Source organism: Papaver somniferum, chromosome 5 (assembly GCF_003573695.1).
Source record: "Papaver somniferum cultivar HN1 chromosome 5, ASM357369v1, whole genome shotgun sequence".
Classification (NCBI taxonomy): Eukaryota; Viridiplantae; Streptophyta; class Magnoliopsida; order Ranunculales; family Papaveraceae; genus Papaver; species Papaver somniferum.
The window spans coordinates 191,347,643-191,362,064 of NC_039362.1; the positions used below are offsets into that span (position 1 = coordinate 191,347,643).

General features: G+C 38.2%; 2 protein-coding genes across 2 annotated transcripts; one reads left to right on the forward strand and one right to left on the reverse strand.

The window, feature by feature from the left end:
* The first annotated feature begins 8,864 nt into the window (after positions 1-8,864).
* On the forward strand, positions 8,865-11,476 carry LOC113284076 (pentatricopeptide repeat-containing protein At1g63330-like). Its single transcript, XM_026533479.1, has one exon. The coding sequence runs from the start codon at positions 9,207-9,209 to the stop codon at positions 10,632-10,634; it is 1,428 nt and encodes a 475-aa protein (XP_026389264.1). The 5' UTR covers positions 8,865-9,206; the 3' UTR covers positions 10,635-11,476.
* A 500-nt stretch (positions 11,477-11,976) lies between these two features.
* LOC113284079 (chlorophyll a-b binding protein of LHCII type 1-like) lies at positions 11,977-13,028 on the reverse strand. The gene has a single exon (XM_026533482.1). It carries the CDS (start codon positions 12,959-12,961, stop codon positions 12,149-12,151), a length of 813 nt encoding a protein of 270 aa, XP_026389267.1. The 5' UTR covers positions 12,962-13,028; the 3' UTR covers positions 11,977-12,148.
* Positions 13,029-14,422: the final 1,394 nt, after the last annotated feature.

Below are 14,422 nucleotides of genomic sequence, written 5' to 3' on the forward strand. Positions count from 1 at the left end.
CAGCTATATCTATACATTGTGTTAGCCAAGCTATAATAGTTAAAGCTAAGTAATAACTAATCTCAATCGGCGTTATTTCCATTGATTGGCTAAAGTCCAAGGAGAATTTCGCGCGACCTTTGACTAAAGGTTTTTACAAAGAGATAGTAAAAAATGCATCGAGGGGGTTGGGGCTTAAGCTCATATATTAAACTTACCATGAAGGATACTCAACCTTGCTGACTGGAGATCCCATGATCAAGGTTTCGAATGAGAAACTAATTTTTGGTGGGTAAAGGTAAACACTATCAGAGATTTTCATTCTCTGTCCCTTCCCTATGGTGTAGACGTGATAGTGTGACTGCATGTGGAGGATGACTTTTTAATAAGTCTTAATGAGTTCTATAGTTTCAATTTAAGATTGAAATGGGGTGTAGCAGTAAATACTCTTGATGGAATTCACCTATCTGAATGGGGAAGTGGGTCGCTTCCTATGAGAATATGAGCTGATTCTCTAGAGCATTCTGAGAAACAGGATAAGTCCAGGGCCAAAACAGACACAATGGCACGAGCTTGGCAACAACCTTGGAGATATCATGCGTGGTTATTATCGCGGATTACACCAAACCCTAGCAGTTCAAGACATCGCGTTCACTGTCTAGCAAGTAGTTCCGGTAATCTCTCACTAAGCAAAGGTTCAAAACCTCATGGACACCTCTGCCTATAGTGGTATTTCCTGTTTTTCGTTTTTATCTATTTTTAGTTCATTTTGAGAAAAAGAGTTTTATGTTGTTTTTATGGTCTTGGTAATACTAGTTCTTAGGACCTAAGGGTCACTAAGGGTTCACTAGTTCATGATTTTTCACTTTGGTGAAAGAAACCTTTAGTCTCACTTGTGAGAAACTAAAGATGAAAGCTCTCTATACTATTATGATTTATGCAATCCATAGTATGACCCTGGGATCAACACACTACTGTGTGAAGGAGAGGACGTTGAAATGGCTAGTATGAATTCAACATGCACGATCTGTCTGTCTGTTCAGTCAGTTAGGGTCGTGAGATTGGGTTGTTGATTTACCAAGATCTATCTGTGTTTTTCACGTTTTATTGAGTTTTCATTCATGTGGGGGATTGTTGGAAAATCGATTAATAAAAATACTTTTTAAAGATTTTAGTTTAGTGTTTCTTTTGTGAATGAAAACTTATTAGTCCCACGTAGTGGAGTTTCCACTCTTTAGTTGTCTTTAAGAGACTATATAAGATTTTAGTCCCACATAGGGGAGGAGCTCTTCTTAACTTGAGTTTGTCAATTATATAAACAAATTCACTTCTTTTGTAAAAGTAGGAAAAAAAAAGGGTTGCTCTATATTCTAGAGGGACCCCTATATAGTAAAGGGGTTGCTCTATATTTTAGAGGGACCCCTAAGGGAAAACATGGGTAAGGGGTTTCTCTATATTTTAGAGAGACCCCAAAGGGGATTCTCTATATTTTAGAGAGACCCCCAAGAGAAATAAATTTGTATTGCTTTCTTTAGCATTCACGATTTTCCTTAATGTTTTTTTCGGAGTTGCCAAGCTCAAGTTGAGCATCTACTACATATGCTAGTAGTAGGTGTATTAGGGTATTTTATCCTGGAGATATCCGTCCTGTGAGGGCTATATCATCACTCTTGAGTGTAGCCGGGCGCTAATGTCTTAAGGACAGCGTGTTGAACACGCGACTCACTCTGTTTTTCAAAGTTTTGCCCTGTTGCTATTGCGGAGATATGGGGAGCTTGTTCATTTCGTCAAAGCAATCACTTCCACTATAAAGGAGTTAAGTATCAGTAACTTTTTGCTTATTTGATTTTTCTTTGTTTTTGATTATTGCACCCAACACAACTAATTAAATACAAACATGTACTACGGTGGGGATCAAACCCCTGACTTCCTCCTTATTGGAGTTGATGGGATGCCACTGAGCTATGCTCTTGGACCCTTTCAGAAAAGTTTACCAAACGCAATTTTCCAAAAAAGTTTGTTACAAATTGGTTACAAAGTACTTTTACTTTTGTAGGAAAAAAACAATCCCAAACGGAGCTTTAGTGCTTTACGATCCTTAAAATAATAAGCACAATCTAGAACTTACAATATCACATCGACCCCTCCAAAAACTACATGTTGTATTTTACGAAACAGCAAAATTCATTCCAGGAGTGCTGAGAAAGCACAATAAAAACATGAAGTACAAAAGTTACGATAGTTAAGCGATGGGAATTACATGTCGTCTTTAAATTTTTCCCATCTACACATAAAGTCATCAAAAGTAAACATCCTCAGCTCTTTATACATAGAAGCCCAGGTGTATAGAGTTGCTTTAATGTTAATGAGCAATTCCTCATAAGTGATTGATTCACTCCTAAACACCCTGTTGTTCCTTTCGGTCCAAAGAACAGACCAAATCGCGAATGGTAGTTGATGAAGATCGACGGTTTCAAGCTAAATTTAAGTTTCCAATCAGTCAGCACTTGGATCACTCTATTGGGAGTAGACCATGTTGAATCAAGCAAACCTAAAAAATGCTGCCATAAATCAGTTGCAACCTTGCAACTAATAAGTAGATGGTTTGTTGACTCATCCTCATTGTTGTTGCAAAACCTACATCTGCCATTCTCGAATTCCGTTCCTCTCCTTTCAAAAGCTACATGTTGTAAATTAGTGGTTGCAATTCTTACGGAACAAATGGCCGAGCTATCCATCTTACAAGGACAGATTCGCATATAACAACAAGCAGGGCGACCCAGCGGACGATAATGATTATGGTTCAGTTAAATCGCCATATGGTTTGACAATTTTTGCACATAGAGGTTGCAACATAACTTCTTACGGAACTAGAAATCAAAGTCTCAAATGATATAGACTTATAGACAAAGAAAAAAGGATAGGAAACTAAGCTCAGAGAATTTTCTAGAAACATCAATGTGTTTCAGGGGTTCATAATTTGGAAACTCAAAGAAAAAGGAAAGTGTGATTTAATCTCAAAAAGACTACGGATTCCAGAGTTATGTTCGTGGACACATAAATGGGTATGTATGGCTTCTGAACCGTTCCTAGTATCTCTAAGCATAAGCTTTGGAAACTCCGCAACTTGAAACTCAAATACGTACAAAACTAGTGCAAAATGCAGTCTCGCAAATAATAATCATTGAATTACTGAACAATACTACATTTATAAAATTGGAGAAAATAGTTTTTTATACATTAATGGAACTGCACCGTACACGGCTGCCTACATACCTTGATATTGTTGTTTGTGTAATAATTGGGGAGCAAAGAATACTCATGCATGATCCAGTGGCCCTTCTCACGTTCAACTTGGCTCACCTTTTGCCTGGGAACATTCCAGTCGAAGTTATACGTTCTTTTCGTTCCAATTGGTTTGTTATCAGCATCTAATAGGGCTGTTGGTTTCTGTCCGTTCCACGTTCCTTCTCCAGTTTTTCGTTTCACATTCTTACCACCACTGATTCACTTTGGTTATGGGAGTGAAAAAGTAGCCTTGGTTTCTCTGGATCTCTTGAAACAGGAGGAAGGGATTTGTATAATTGTAGATGTTCTTCTCCAAGATAAACCAACTAACATCCGGGAGAGTGTTTTCAACTTTTCTAACTAGATAATCTTTAATTATTTGTTTGTCGCTTGGCATAAACTTATAACCTGGAGGTAATACTCCTTCATCAAACACCATCTTCGCCTCTATTTTTTCTCTCGCTCTCTACCACTTTTCTTTGTGTAGCTCTATATATCTTTGTATGACAGAATTGCAGAGCTTGTATTTTTATCTATAGGGATTCAAGTAGGTGCTATAGTAGGAATAAGCTTTATAAATTGAACTTGAGCCATAAAGAAAGGCAAATCCGTTCAAGTATAATCCACCACCTACAGCGGTGCACCACCGCTAGTCTAATAACTCTCTACGTGTAGTGTAGTAATCCAACTTAGACTCCAAGAGGTAGAAGCCGCAGAACGGAAGCCTTTGTTTAATCAGATTTCGGGTGATTGACCCAATAAGAAATGAAACCAAGTTAATCTCTAAAAGCTTACCTCTTCAGGAACGGAAACCAAGTTAGTATCCAAAACCAAAGGATTTAGCCACGCTTCTCCGTTCAGAAGCGTGGCAGCAGGTTTCCTAATTTCGATTGGATCTATTATATTAAGGGCTTTCTATATCTTGGAGACCAAGTTTACTACATAAGAGGGCTTATATGCTGTGGGCTTCTTTTGTGAAAGCATCCAGAGGTGGTTTCCGTTATCGTTGTTAGTTAGGTTACGCAAATTGAAACTGAAACTCTTTCAAGAGTTGTGAGACCAGAGAGAGAGCGTACGTGAAGAGCTAACACCAAGATTTTTCAAGGTTTTCTTTAAATATCATCATCGCCAAAGTGGAGTATAGGCACATTGCCAAACCACTATAAATCTATATACAATGGAGCAAAATCAGTATAAAGACAACGACGTCCCTTCATCTTCTCCCAGATTCAGATGGACGATTGAAAACGTTTCCAAATTGAACGAGGAAAGTCGTTTATCTCCTGTTTTCACTATAGGTCCTCATAAATGGTATTTGAATTCAACTTTGTGATCAAACCCCTTTTTTTTTTTTTTGTACTAGTTGTACTGTTTTTAAGTTTGCTTTTGATGAATACTAAAACTTTGTTGCTATCATTGTGTAAGGCGATTGTTGGCTTTTCGCAGAGGGTGCAATGTCAATGGTTACTTATCAGTCTACGTGGTTGCTGTTGACTGCAAGATTTCTCGATGTGCGAAATTCGTTGTGGCCATTGTTGGTCGAACAAACAGAAACACCTTTAAACACGGTATGCATGTAGCGTTTATCTATTTACATACAGACAGACATATCAAATGGATAACTAACTTTAGGTTTTCCAAATATTTTGCCATTGTGTCTGTGTTCATATTTATAGATTCGGACCAATGGACTATTTTTACTGAAGATGAAGATGATTGGGGTTTTGATGAATTCATACAGTTAAAGAAACTCAAAGATCCTTGCAATGGGTATATAGTGAATGACGCTTGTACAATTGAACTTGAATTATGTTTAAGCTCAAATTCTCAAGAGGTTGGTTATATAGCATTCCCAAACCAATAATTATGATCCAAAGTAGACTCAATAATGTTATGAACAAAAAGTTACGTTTTTTGTGATCCAGGAGTTGGCACCCATTGCAGTCATGGAATCCGCTGAGGAGAGAGATCCAGTTGCAAATAGTACCTCAGTAGCTAGTTCTTCAGTGTCTGTGGATAACACTTTAGCTTTTATTTGCGCATTTTGCCAAACCTTTAAAGTATCCGAGGTACGGTAAAGCTTGAATTTTTTTTAAGCATAATGTTTATCTCTACATGGTCAATGGTGAAAAATGTTTTTCTTGCATTCCTTTGAGTGATTCCTTGCAAAAATATATTCTCCGGATTACCAATTGTTTCGTGTTTCTGTTTGGGGACATTCAGAGTTCTGGATCCATGTTGCATATTGCCAATGGGAAAGAAGTAGAAGAGGGTGAGGAATCTGGACCAAATGTGATACATGTTCACCGAAAATGCATGGAGTGGTAAGTTTTTATGTTTTTGTTCAATTTTTCTTGAATTTTTCATCTTATTTTCCACCCTGGTGAATTATTTAATTAACTAATCATATGTGGGGATGTAGGGCACCTAAAGTGTATTATGATGATGAGACTCTACTAAACTTGGAAATGGAGGTGGCCAGAGGTTCTAAGCTCAAATGTAAATGTTGTGGGTTAAAGGGTTCAGCTCTTGGCTGCTTTGTGAGTTCCTGCAAGAATACATATCACTTTCCTTGTGCATTTGGCATTTCAGGTTTCCGGTGGGATACCGTAAGTTACATCTTCATAATGATTAGTGCGCCAATTAAACTCCTCTTCTTTTCTTTCTCTTATGCGCAAAGCTAACTTATTTTATGTGACATCGCCTGGTAACAGGAAAGTTATCTAATGTTATGTCCCAAACATTCTGGTATGAAGTTTCCACATGAGAAAACAAAGAAGCGAAAGAAGCTAACTAAGGAAAATTCTTCAAGTGTTCACAGTCAAGAACCCCCTGCTTTAAGTAAGCTAGTCAAGAGACCGTTTAAGGCCATTGAAGAACCTCCCGCTTCAACAACTCTTCCTTCGAGGCCTTGTCGTGCCATTAATTCAAATATGTCCAGAAATACCGGAGGAAGAGAAAAACCAATTATACATCTTGTAAAACAACTTAAAAGAAAACGACGGCTGGCCGTAGAAGAGGAGGAAGAAAAAGAATCACAAGTTACACGAGAACCTAAAAGAAAAAGAAAGTTGATCATAGAAGAGAACGAAGAAAATGAATCCTGCGATACAAATCAGTTCCTAAGTAATGCACCACCTAATAATGAAGAAGAAGAAGATGAAGAACAGGTTGCACCTGAAGATCCAAATTGTAATGGGTGTGATAAAAGAGTGTATGACGAAGTTCGGAAGTTGTGGTTTGTCAGTAACTCATGCAGGGAGAAATACAACTCTATTTATCTCAAAGATCTCATCATTGAGAAGAAGTTTGAGAAGAAGGCTATCTCTCTTCCCGAGTTCATTAACTTTGTGGAAACTAGAACTTGGGGAGATATCTTTGATGGTTATGGTGAAGCATATCCCGAAGTAACAAAACTCTTCTACGCTAACATGCATGAAAAGAGTAAAGAACAATGCAGCTTCAAAACCATGATTGGAACCCAGTATATCAAGGTTGATCGTGCTGTAATATCCAAAATCACTGGATATCCACTGGATGCTAAGTTTGTGGTTCCAAGGCTCGAGGCGGATAGACCCTCGAGGGATGAAATCTCTGCATGTCTTACACCATCTTCTTCTAAAGTATGGATTTCAAGCAGACTCCCTACCGCAGACCTTCCAAGGTACCTCAAAGTGTTTGGAAAACTATGTGCTGCAAGCCTGTGCCCGTCTATGCAAGACAAGTCTCTCTGGACTAGAGATATGTCTGAGGTAGTTTATTACCTCATGAAAAAAAAGGAAGATATTGATATTTGTGGGTTGATTGTTCGACAGATGATGAACATGGAAACACGGAACAAATATCTTGGCTTTCCTTGTTTGATTTCTAGAATCTGCAGAATGAATCAGATTGGTTTATTTGGCATGTGTAAGGGGAAACCAACTACTATAAGGGATTCTACTGTTAACAAGATGAATGTACCTGATCTTGCCAGACAAGAGGTTAGGGAAATTTCAGCTCCAACTCCTCCTAGTACGAAACCCAAAAGGGTGAGTAACAACATGGAAAATGAACAACAGCCTAAAACAAAAAGGCGGTTGATCATAGAAGAGGACGGAGAAAATGAATCCTGCGATATGAATCAGTTCCTAGATAATCCAACAATTAATAATGAAGAAGAAGACGAGGAAGAAGAAGAAAAAGAAGATGAGGAACAGGTTGCACCTGAAGATCCAAATTGTAGTGGGTATGATAAAAGAGTGTATGACGAAGTTCGAAAGTTGTGGTTTGCAAGTGATTCATGCAGGGAAAAATACAACTCTATTTATCTCAAAGATCTCATCATTGAGAAGAGGTTTGACAAGAAGGCTATCAGTCTTGCTGAGTTTGTTGACTTTGTGGAAACTAGAAATTGGGGAGATATCTTTGATGGCCATGGCGAAGCATATCCAGAGGTAACAAAACTCTTCTATGCTAACATGCATGAAGAGACTAAAGAAAGTTGCAGTTTCAAAACCATGATTGGAACCCAGTATATCAAGGTTGATCGTGCTTTAATATCCAAAATCACTGGATATCCGTTGGATGCTAAGTTTGTGGTTCCAAGGCTGGACGATAGACCCTCAAGGGATGAAATCTCTGTGTTTCTTACGCGATCTTCTCATGTATGGACTTCTAATAAACTCCCTACTAGGAATCTTCCAAGGTACCTCAAAGTGTTTGGAAAATTATGTGCTGCAAGCCTGTGCCCATCTTCGCAACACAATTTCTGGAGTAGAGACATGGCTGAGGTAGTTTACTATGTCATGAAAAAACAGGAAGATATTGATATATGTGGGTTGATTGTCCGACAGATGATTAACATGACAGCAGGGAATAGAAATCTTGGCTTTCCTTGTTTGATTTCTAGAATCTGCATTATGAATCAGGTTAGTTTATTTGGCATGTCTAAGGGGAAACCAACTACTATAAAGGATTCTATTGTTAACAAGATGAATGCAGCTGATCTTGCCAGACAAGAGGTTAGGGTAATTGCTGCTCCAACTCTTGGTCAGAAACCCAAAAGGGTAAGCAACAACATGGAACTGAAGAAGATAGAGAGAAAAATAGATTGCTTACATAAGATTATATCCCTCTCTGCTGCAAATAATCCTGAGCTTGCTAAGAAGATGGAAGAAGTTGTTTCTGAATTTGGAAACTTTGAATCTGAAGAAGATAATGATGCTTAAGATTCATGATATCTGTTTTGTTTTTTTTCATTGCCCAAATACGTTATTACATGTATCTGCAGGGTATTCATATAATTATGCTGTGAACATCTTCTTTGATCCATTTGGTTATAGATTTCTATTTTGTCCAAGGCTGTGTTTAGTTGGAAGGATTTGCAAATGATTGAAACGGTCTAGTCTATTTATTTTTTTGGTTTCCGTAACTTAAATCTGATGTATTCCGAGTGTACTTTTAATTTTGGTGAAATTTTTGGTCACATAGTAATTTTTAGGTCACGGGGCAGATGGTAAATAGTAAAATCCTCCTACCAATGGCTATTGCTGGCCTCGTCTAGGCATGGCATGGCATAAGCCGATAAGCTTCGGGAGCTTGAAAACTAATTAAAACCCAGAACTCAGACAGGCAGATATTCTCTTTCTCTTTTAAAGATTTCATAAAATGAGTTTCAGACAAAGATTAATGGTGCTTAGCACAAGAGTAATCTCAAATTATTACAATCATTCATTTCTTCTCCAGCATCAAAATGAAATCTTTGTGAGAAATTATCATAAAATATCAAAACTTGAGAGTTATGTGAGGGATGAGTGCAAGTCAGGAAGGATTAGGAAACTGGAGGATGGTTTGAATACTTTGATCAATTAATTCTGGAAAGGCCATTTCCATCTAATGCTACATTTTGTCATGTATTGAGTTCACTATCGAAGATTAGATGTTACAAAGATGTCATTATGCTGTCTAAGAAGATGAATTTGCTTGGGGTAAAACCTGATTTGTATACATTGGATGTTTCGATCAATTGTTGCTGTCAATTAGGCCAAATAAATCATGGGTTTTGTTTGTTTGGAGAGATGTTAAAGAGAGGTTATCATCCTAATGTTATCACTTTCACTACACTGATCAAGGGGTTGTGTCTTCAAGAAAAGATTGATTTTTCATGTAAGGTGTTTGATAAAATGACTCAAATGAGTATTCAGCCTAATGTGGTTACATGTACCAGTACTACTCTTATATCTGGACTTTGTAGAATCGGTAAAGTGGGTCCTGCTCTTCAGCTCAAAAACAACATGCTTCAATGGAATTGCGGACCTAATGTTGTTTCATATAGTGTGCTTATAGATACTCTTTGTAAAGGAGGTCTAGTTGATGAAGCTTTGGTTCTCTTCTCCAAAATGCTTAGAGATTCAAATGTTGTACCTGATGTAGCCGTTTACAGTTCTCTGATCAATGGACTTTGCAATTCAGGCCGGTTGAATGAGGCTAAGAGAGTCTTTGAAGAGATGGTTAGTAGAGGAATCTCTGCCAACGTAATTACGTATAATTGTATGATTGATGGTCTTTGCCGGCATGGTCAATGGGAAGAAGCAAGAAGATATTTTGATGAAATGCTGGATCGAGGGATTTCACCCAATACAATAACTTTTAATATATTGATAGATTCACATTGTAAAGATGGGATGACGGAAGATGCTTGGGGATTGTTTGAACTTATGGGAAAATTAAGTATAAACCCTAATCTCTTTACTTATAGCTCAATGATCAACGGTTTATGTTTGACAGGTCGACTGCAAGATGCGGTGAAACTGTTTGACTCGATGGTAGAAAAGGGCCTTGAACCTGATGTTGTCAGTTGCAATATATTAATTGATGGATATTGCAAAAATCGTAAGCTGGATGAAGCTACTCGGCTGTTCAAGAGAATGAAACAAAATGGATTAGATCCCACATTAGTTACTTACAATACTCTTTTAAGGGGGCTATATGGAGATGGAAGAGTTAAGACAGCAGAGAGTTTCTTAAGTGAGATGCAGTCGTTTGGTCATTCTCCGAATGAAATAACATATGGTACAATGTTGGATGGGTACTGCAAGAATGGATACATTGATAAAGCAATACAATTATTTGAATCCATGGAGGATACTGGTGTCTTAGTTGATGTTGAAATGTACACTGTTCTCATTCAAGGTTTGTTCCAGGCCGGCAAGTTGGAAGACGCAAGAAAATTGTTTAATGAAATTTCAGAAAAGGGATTACTGCCTAATGTGGTAACTTATACCATAATGATAAACGGCCTCTTTCGTAGCAAGATGTTACTGGAGGTTGATAAATTAATCATTGAAATGCAAGAGAAGGGTTGTTTACAAAATGCTAGAACATAAGATACCATCATCAAGGGTTTTCTTGTGGGAAATGAAGCTGACAAGGCTTTGCAATATCTTCGCGAAATACGCGAAAGAAAATTCGTACTGAGTGATTCTGTCTCTTCGTTGTTAATCAGCACTCTCTCAACAGATCAGCTAAAAGATCTATAGTTACTTTTGCTGACCTTGTAATGGTGAGGTAACAGCGAAAATCTAAATCTTTATAAAGTATCAACATTTTTGGATGAATATGTGGTTTCTTTGGGATCATATACACATTCAGGTAAATTATCTTTTAAATTTGTTCAAAAATCACTCCGGTGGTATTCCAAGCTGCTGCAGGGATGAGAAATGTAGGTATAGCAGAACTGGGATTTCTTTCAGATGGCAACAGGAGAAGCTTGTTAAGGTACACAAATGGGCTTATTCATTTACTTTTCAGTGTAGTTTTATATATTTCAGCTGAAGCTATTAGTAATATCCCGTGAGTTTGTAATGTGCCCAACTGTAGTCGTTTCACTCAGATTTCTGGGAACTGTTTTATATATTGAATCTCAGTTAGCACTTAACACGTATATTGTATATTGCATCTTTCTTCAATAGGGGTAAAGCAAGATCAAAAATTAGTAATTAAAAGTTTAATGTTTTAGGTCTTGATAGCCCAAAATCTGCTATAGTAGAGTTGCCTACCTGATAAGAAAAAGAATTGTTAATCTGACATATCATAGGGGTAAAGCTCCCATTATCCTTGCCTTCCATGAGGGATAGCCTCGAAATGCTTTTTTCTTTCTAGACACTGCCACCGGATTTCATTTTCTGCTTATGTTTTTGGTTAAGTCTTTAGGATAGATATACTGTTTACTATCATACCTTACACGGTATATAGAGAATCAGATTTTAGTGTTGTTGTTTTCATCGATATGTTTGTTTCTTCATGTATTGGTATGAGAAGATACAATTTGAGTAGTTTGAAATTAGTCAATTACTGTTTAATGTGAGGAAACAGGGCAAAGAGGTAAGGGTTACAGACTTACTGGAGCTAAATCTGAAGCCAGATAAGCTACTTTGATCTGAAGTTCTGCTTGGTATGCCACATAGTAACATTTATGTTTGAAGCGCTTCTAGGATAGTAGTTAGTACAACTCAGTAACAGAAGTATTACAGATCACATGTCCGAAATGGTGAAGTTTACCAGTATTGTGTGGCAGTTAGGGTGGAAATCCTGGCCGCTCTTATGGAAGTTAAAATGTGGATCAAGCATAAAGGAAAGACAAGGTTGGAGCTACTGGCAGTGTTTGGATGTATGCAGCTAAACAGTTGATCAACGTGATATTTGATGCATCAAATAGGAGTCAATCGGTACAAAAAATGAGAGGTGAATATGACAGAGCTATCTCAAAAAAATGGATTCTATTACAGAGGAAACGGATGGATGAATATGTACAGAGGATCTTAATGAAAAAAGTAGGAAACCAACACCATTTTGCCTTTGATGGGAGAGCAAACGTCTTAGTTCACTGTTACAAATATTCTCACTTCCCGGGAGCGAAGTTGGTAGCGTATGACCAAGCATTGTTGTTTACTAGGTCGGAAAGGTGGTCTGCAAGGTTCTCTAGAGGACCTTTGCCTGTCACAATAGCCTGAACGAAGAACCCAAACATGGAGAACATGGCAAGGCGCCCGTTCTTTAGTTCCTTTACCTTTAGCTCGGCAAATGCCTCTGGATCCTCTGCAAGGCCTAATGGATCGAAGCTGCCACCTGGATAAAGTGGATCGACGACCTCACCAAGGGGACCACCAGCAACTCTGTATCCCTCAACGGCTCCCATAAGGATGACCTGTGTGGCCCAAATAGCTAAGATGCTCTGTGCATGAACTAAGCTGGAATTGCCCAAATAGTCTAGTCCTCCTTCACTGAAGATCTGAGATCCAGCTTTGAACCAAACTGCTTCGCCGAATTTGACTCCGTTTCTCGAGAGGAGTTCAGGGAAGACACATCCCAAAGCTCCGAGCATCGCCCACCTTGAATGGATCACCTCAAGTTCGCGGTTCTTGGCAAAGGTCTCTGGATCAGCTGATAGTCCAGCAGTGTCCCAGCCATAGTCACCAGCGAATTCCCCGGTCAGGTAAGAAGGAGACTCACCAGAGAAGGGGCCGAGATACTTGACACGGTCTGGACCGTACCATGGACTTCCTGAAGACACAGCTGGCTTCTTTGCGGATGTCTTCCTCATCGAGATCTTACCATTGCTGCTGGATTTAACATTGGCTGGGAATTCTGTTTGTGAGTTTAGAGATACAGCTTTCCCAGCAAATGATGGAGAAGAGAGAGCCATGGTTGCCATTTGTATTGTTAGAGAGAATGAAAGATTATTGAAGATGGTGTTTTGATGATTTGGTGAGTTGAGACTGATGTAGTTCATGTTCTTTTTATAGGCTCCTGTTGGATTAGATGCGTCTATCCATGAAGATCTTCTGCTATGTTTTCATTGGTCCTGAACCCTGAACCACAAATTCAAGAATCTTTGTTTTTTTTTTTCTCAGCCACGAAATGTATGTTATGGATTTTCCTGGACATAATGAATTAGATAGGGACAGCCAGCAACTGATACAAAGCTGAACATTGTAAAACTGAAGTAGAATTACTAAATGTGTACTAAAAGATGAGAAAAGTGAAAAATTACATCTTCAAACTCATCCTTGCCCAGTACAAGTAGTTCATGAGAGCCGAGAACCCAAGAATGGCAAGTAACCAATAGAACCGGTCGATATAATCCCTGTTAACGTTATTTCCCTCTAACCAACCAATCCCTCCATGTCTAGTAACTACATTGACAACAATAAATGAAATGAAATGAAAGAAGATTCCGAAACAAAAAATATAGCATTCCCAGGAATTCCATCCCTCGTGACACTTCAACATTGAAGAATCAAGAAACCCGGTCACATCAATGATGCCCAGAGCAAAGAACTGGAGTGAAATCCCAACCACATAACAGATATGGGCAGTTGGTTGCCTGCATCAACTGCTCCATGAGATATGAATTGCAGCTACAAAAAACAGCACCTGGTCGTTGCAAGCAAGTTATGCCAGTTGGACACCTCCCGTGTACAAACAACCGATCTTAAACAACAAGTACCGATAGCTGAAATGTTACAGGGATGACAATTAGAAATGCTGGTGGTGTTCATTTGAGGAGGAGTGATGAAGTGGTGGTAGCAGTAGTGGGTGGTGGTGGATATGAAAAACGGTTCTGCTGCTTCCAAAAACTGCTCCACTACTCTTAACTAGAAGTCGCTTTGACTTTTCAGTTTAAAGAAAGAAGAACACAAAAAGTCATTATTTTCACCGAAATCTAGAGTTATAATAAATCTAGAGTTATAATAAGCCTAGCGTTTTTAGGGGCCATTCAAAAGGAACTAGGGGCCAACAATAAAACAAAAAAGATCACCCAATCCTAAATTGTGTTCATCCCTTATCTTCTATATTTCGTAATGATAAAATTACCCTTCGATATTCAGTAGTTTGAGCAGGATTCGGGTGATAAAAAAATTTGAGGGATTTTTTTTTTTTTTTTTTTTTTTTTTTTTGCTTTTTCGAACTTTGGTACAATCATAATCAGTAGTAAAGTGTGTTACTTTAACTTCCGAATGTATATTGGTCCCAAAATGAGATTTTTCCAAAATCCTTTAATTTTCGACTTTGGTACAACCATAATCGGTAGTAAAGTGTGTTACTTTAACTTCCGAATGTATATTTGCCCCAAAATGATATTTTGCCAAAATCCTTAAATTTTCGAACTTTG

Excerpts from the sequence above, each read along its gene's own strand:
- LOC113284076 (XM_026533479.1), top strand. The coding sequence starts at position 9,207 with ATGCTGTCTAAGAAGATGAATTTGCTTGGGGTAAAACCTGATTTGTAT.
- LOC113284079 (XM_026533482.1), bottom strand. The coding sequence starts at position 12,961 with ATGGCAACCATGGCTCTCTCTTCTCCATCATTTGCTGGGAAAGCTGTA.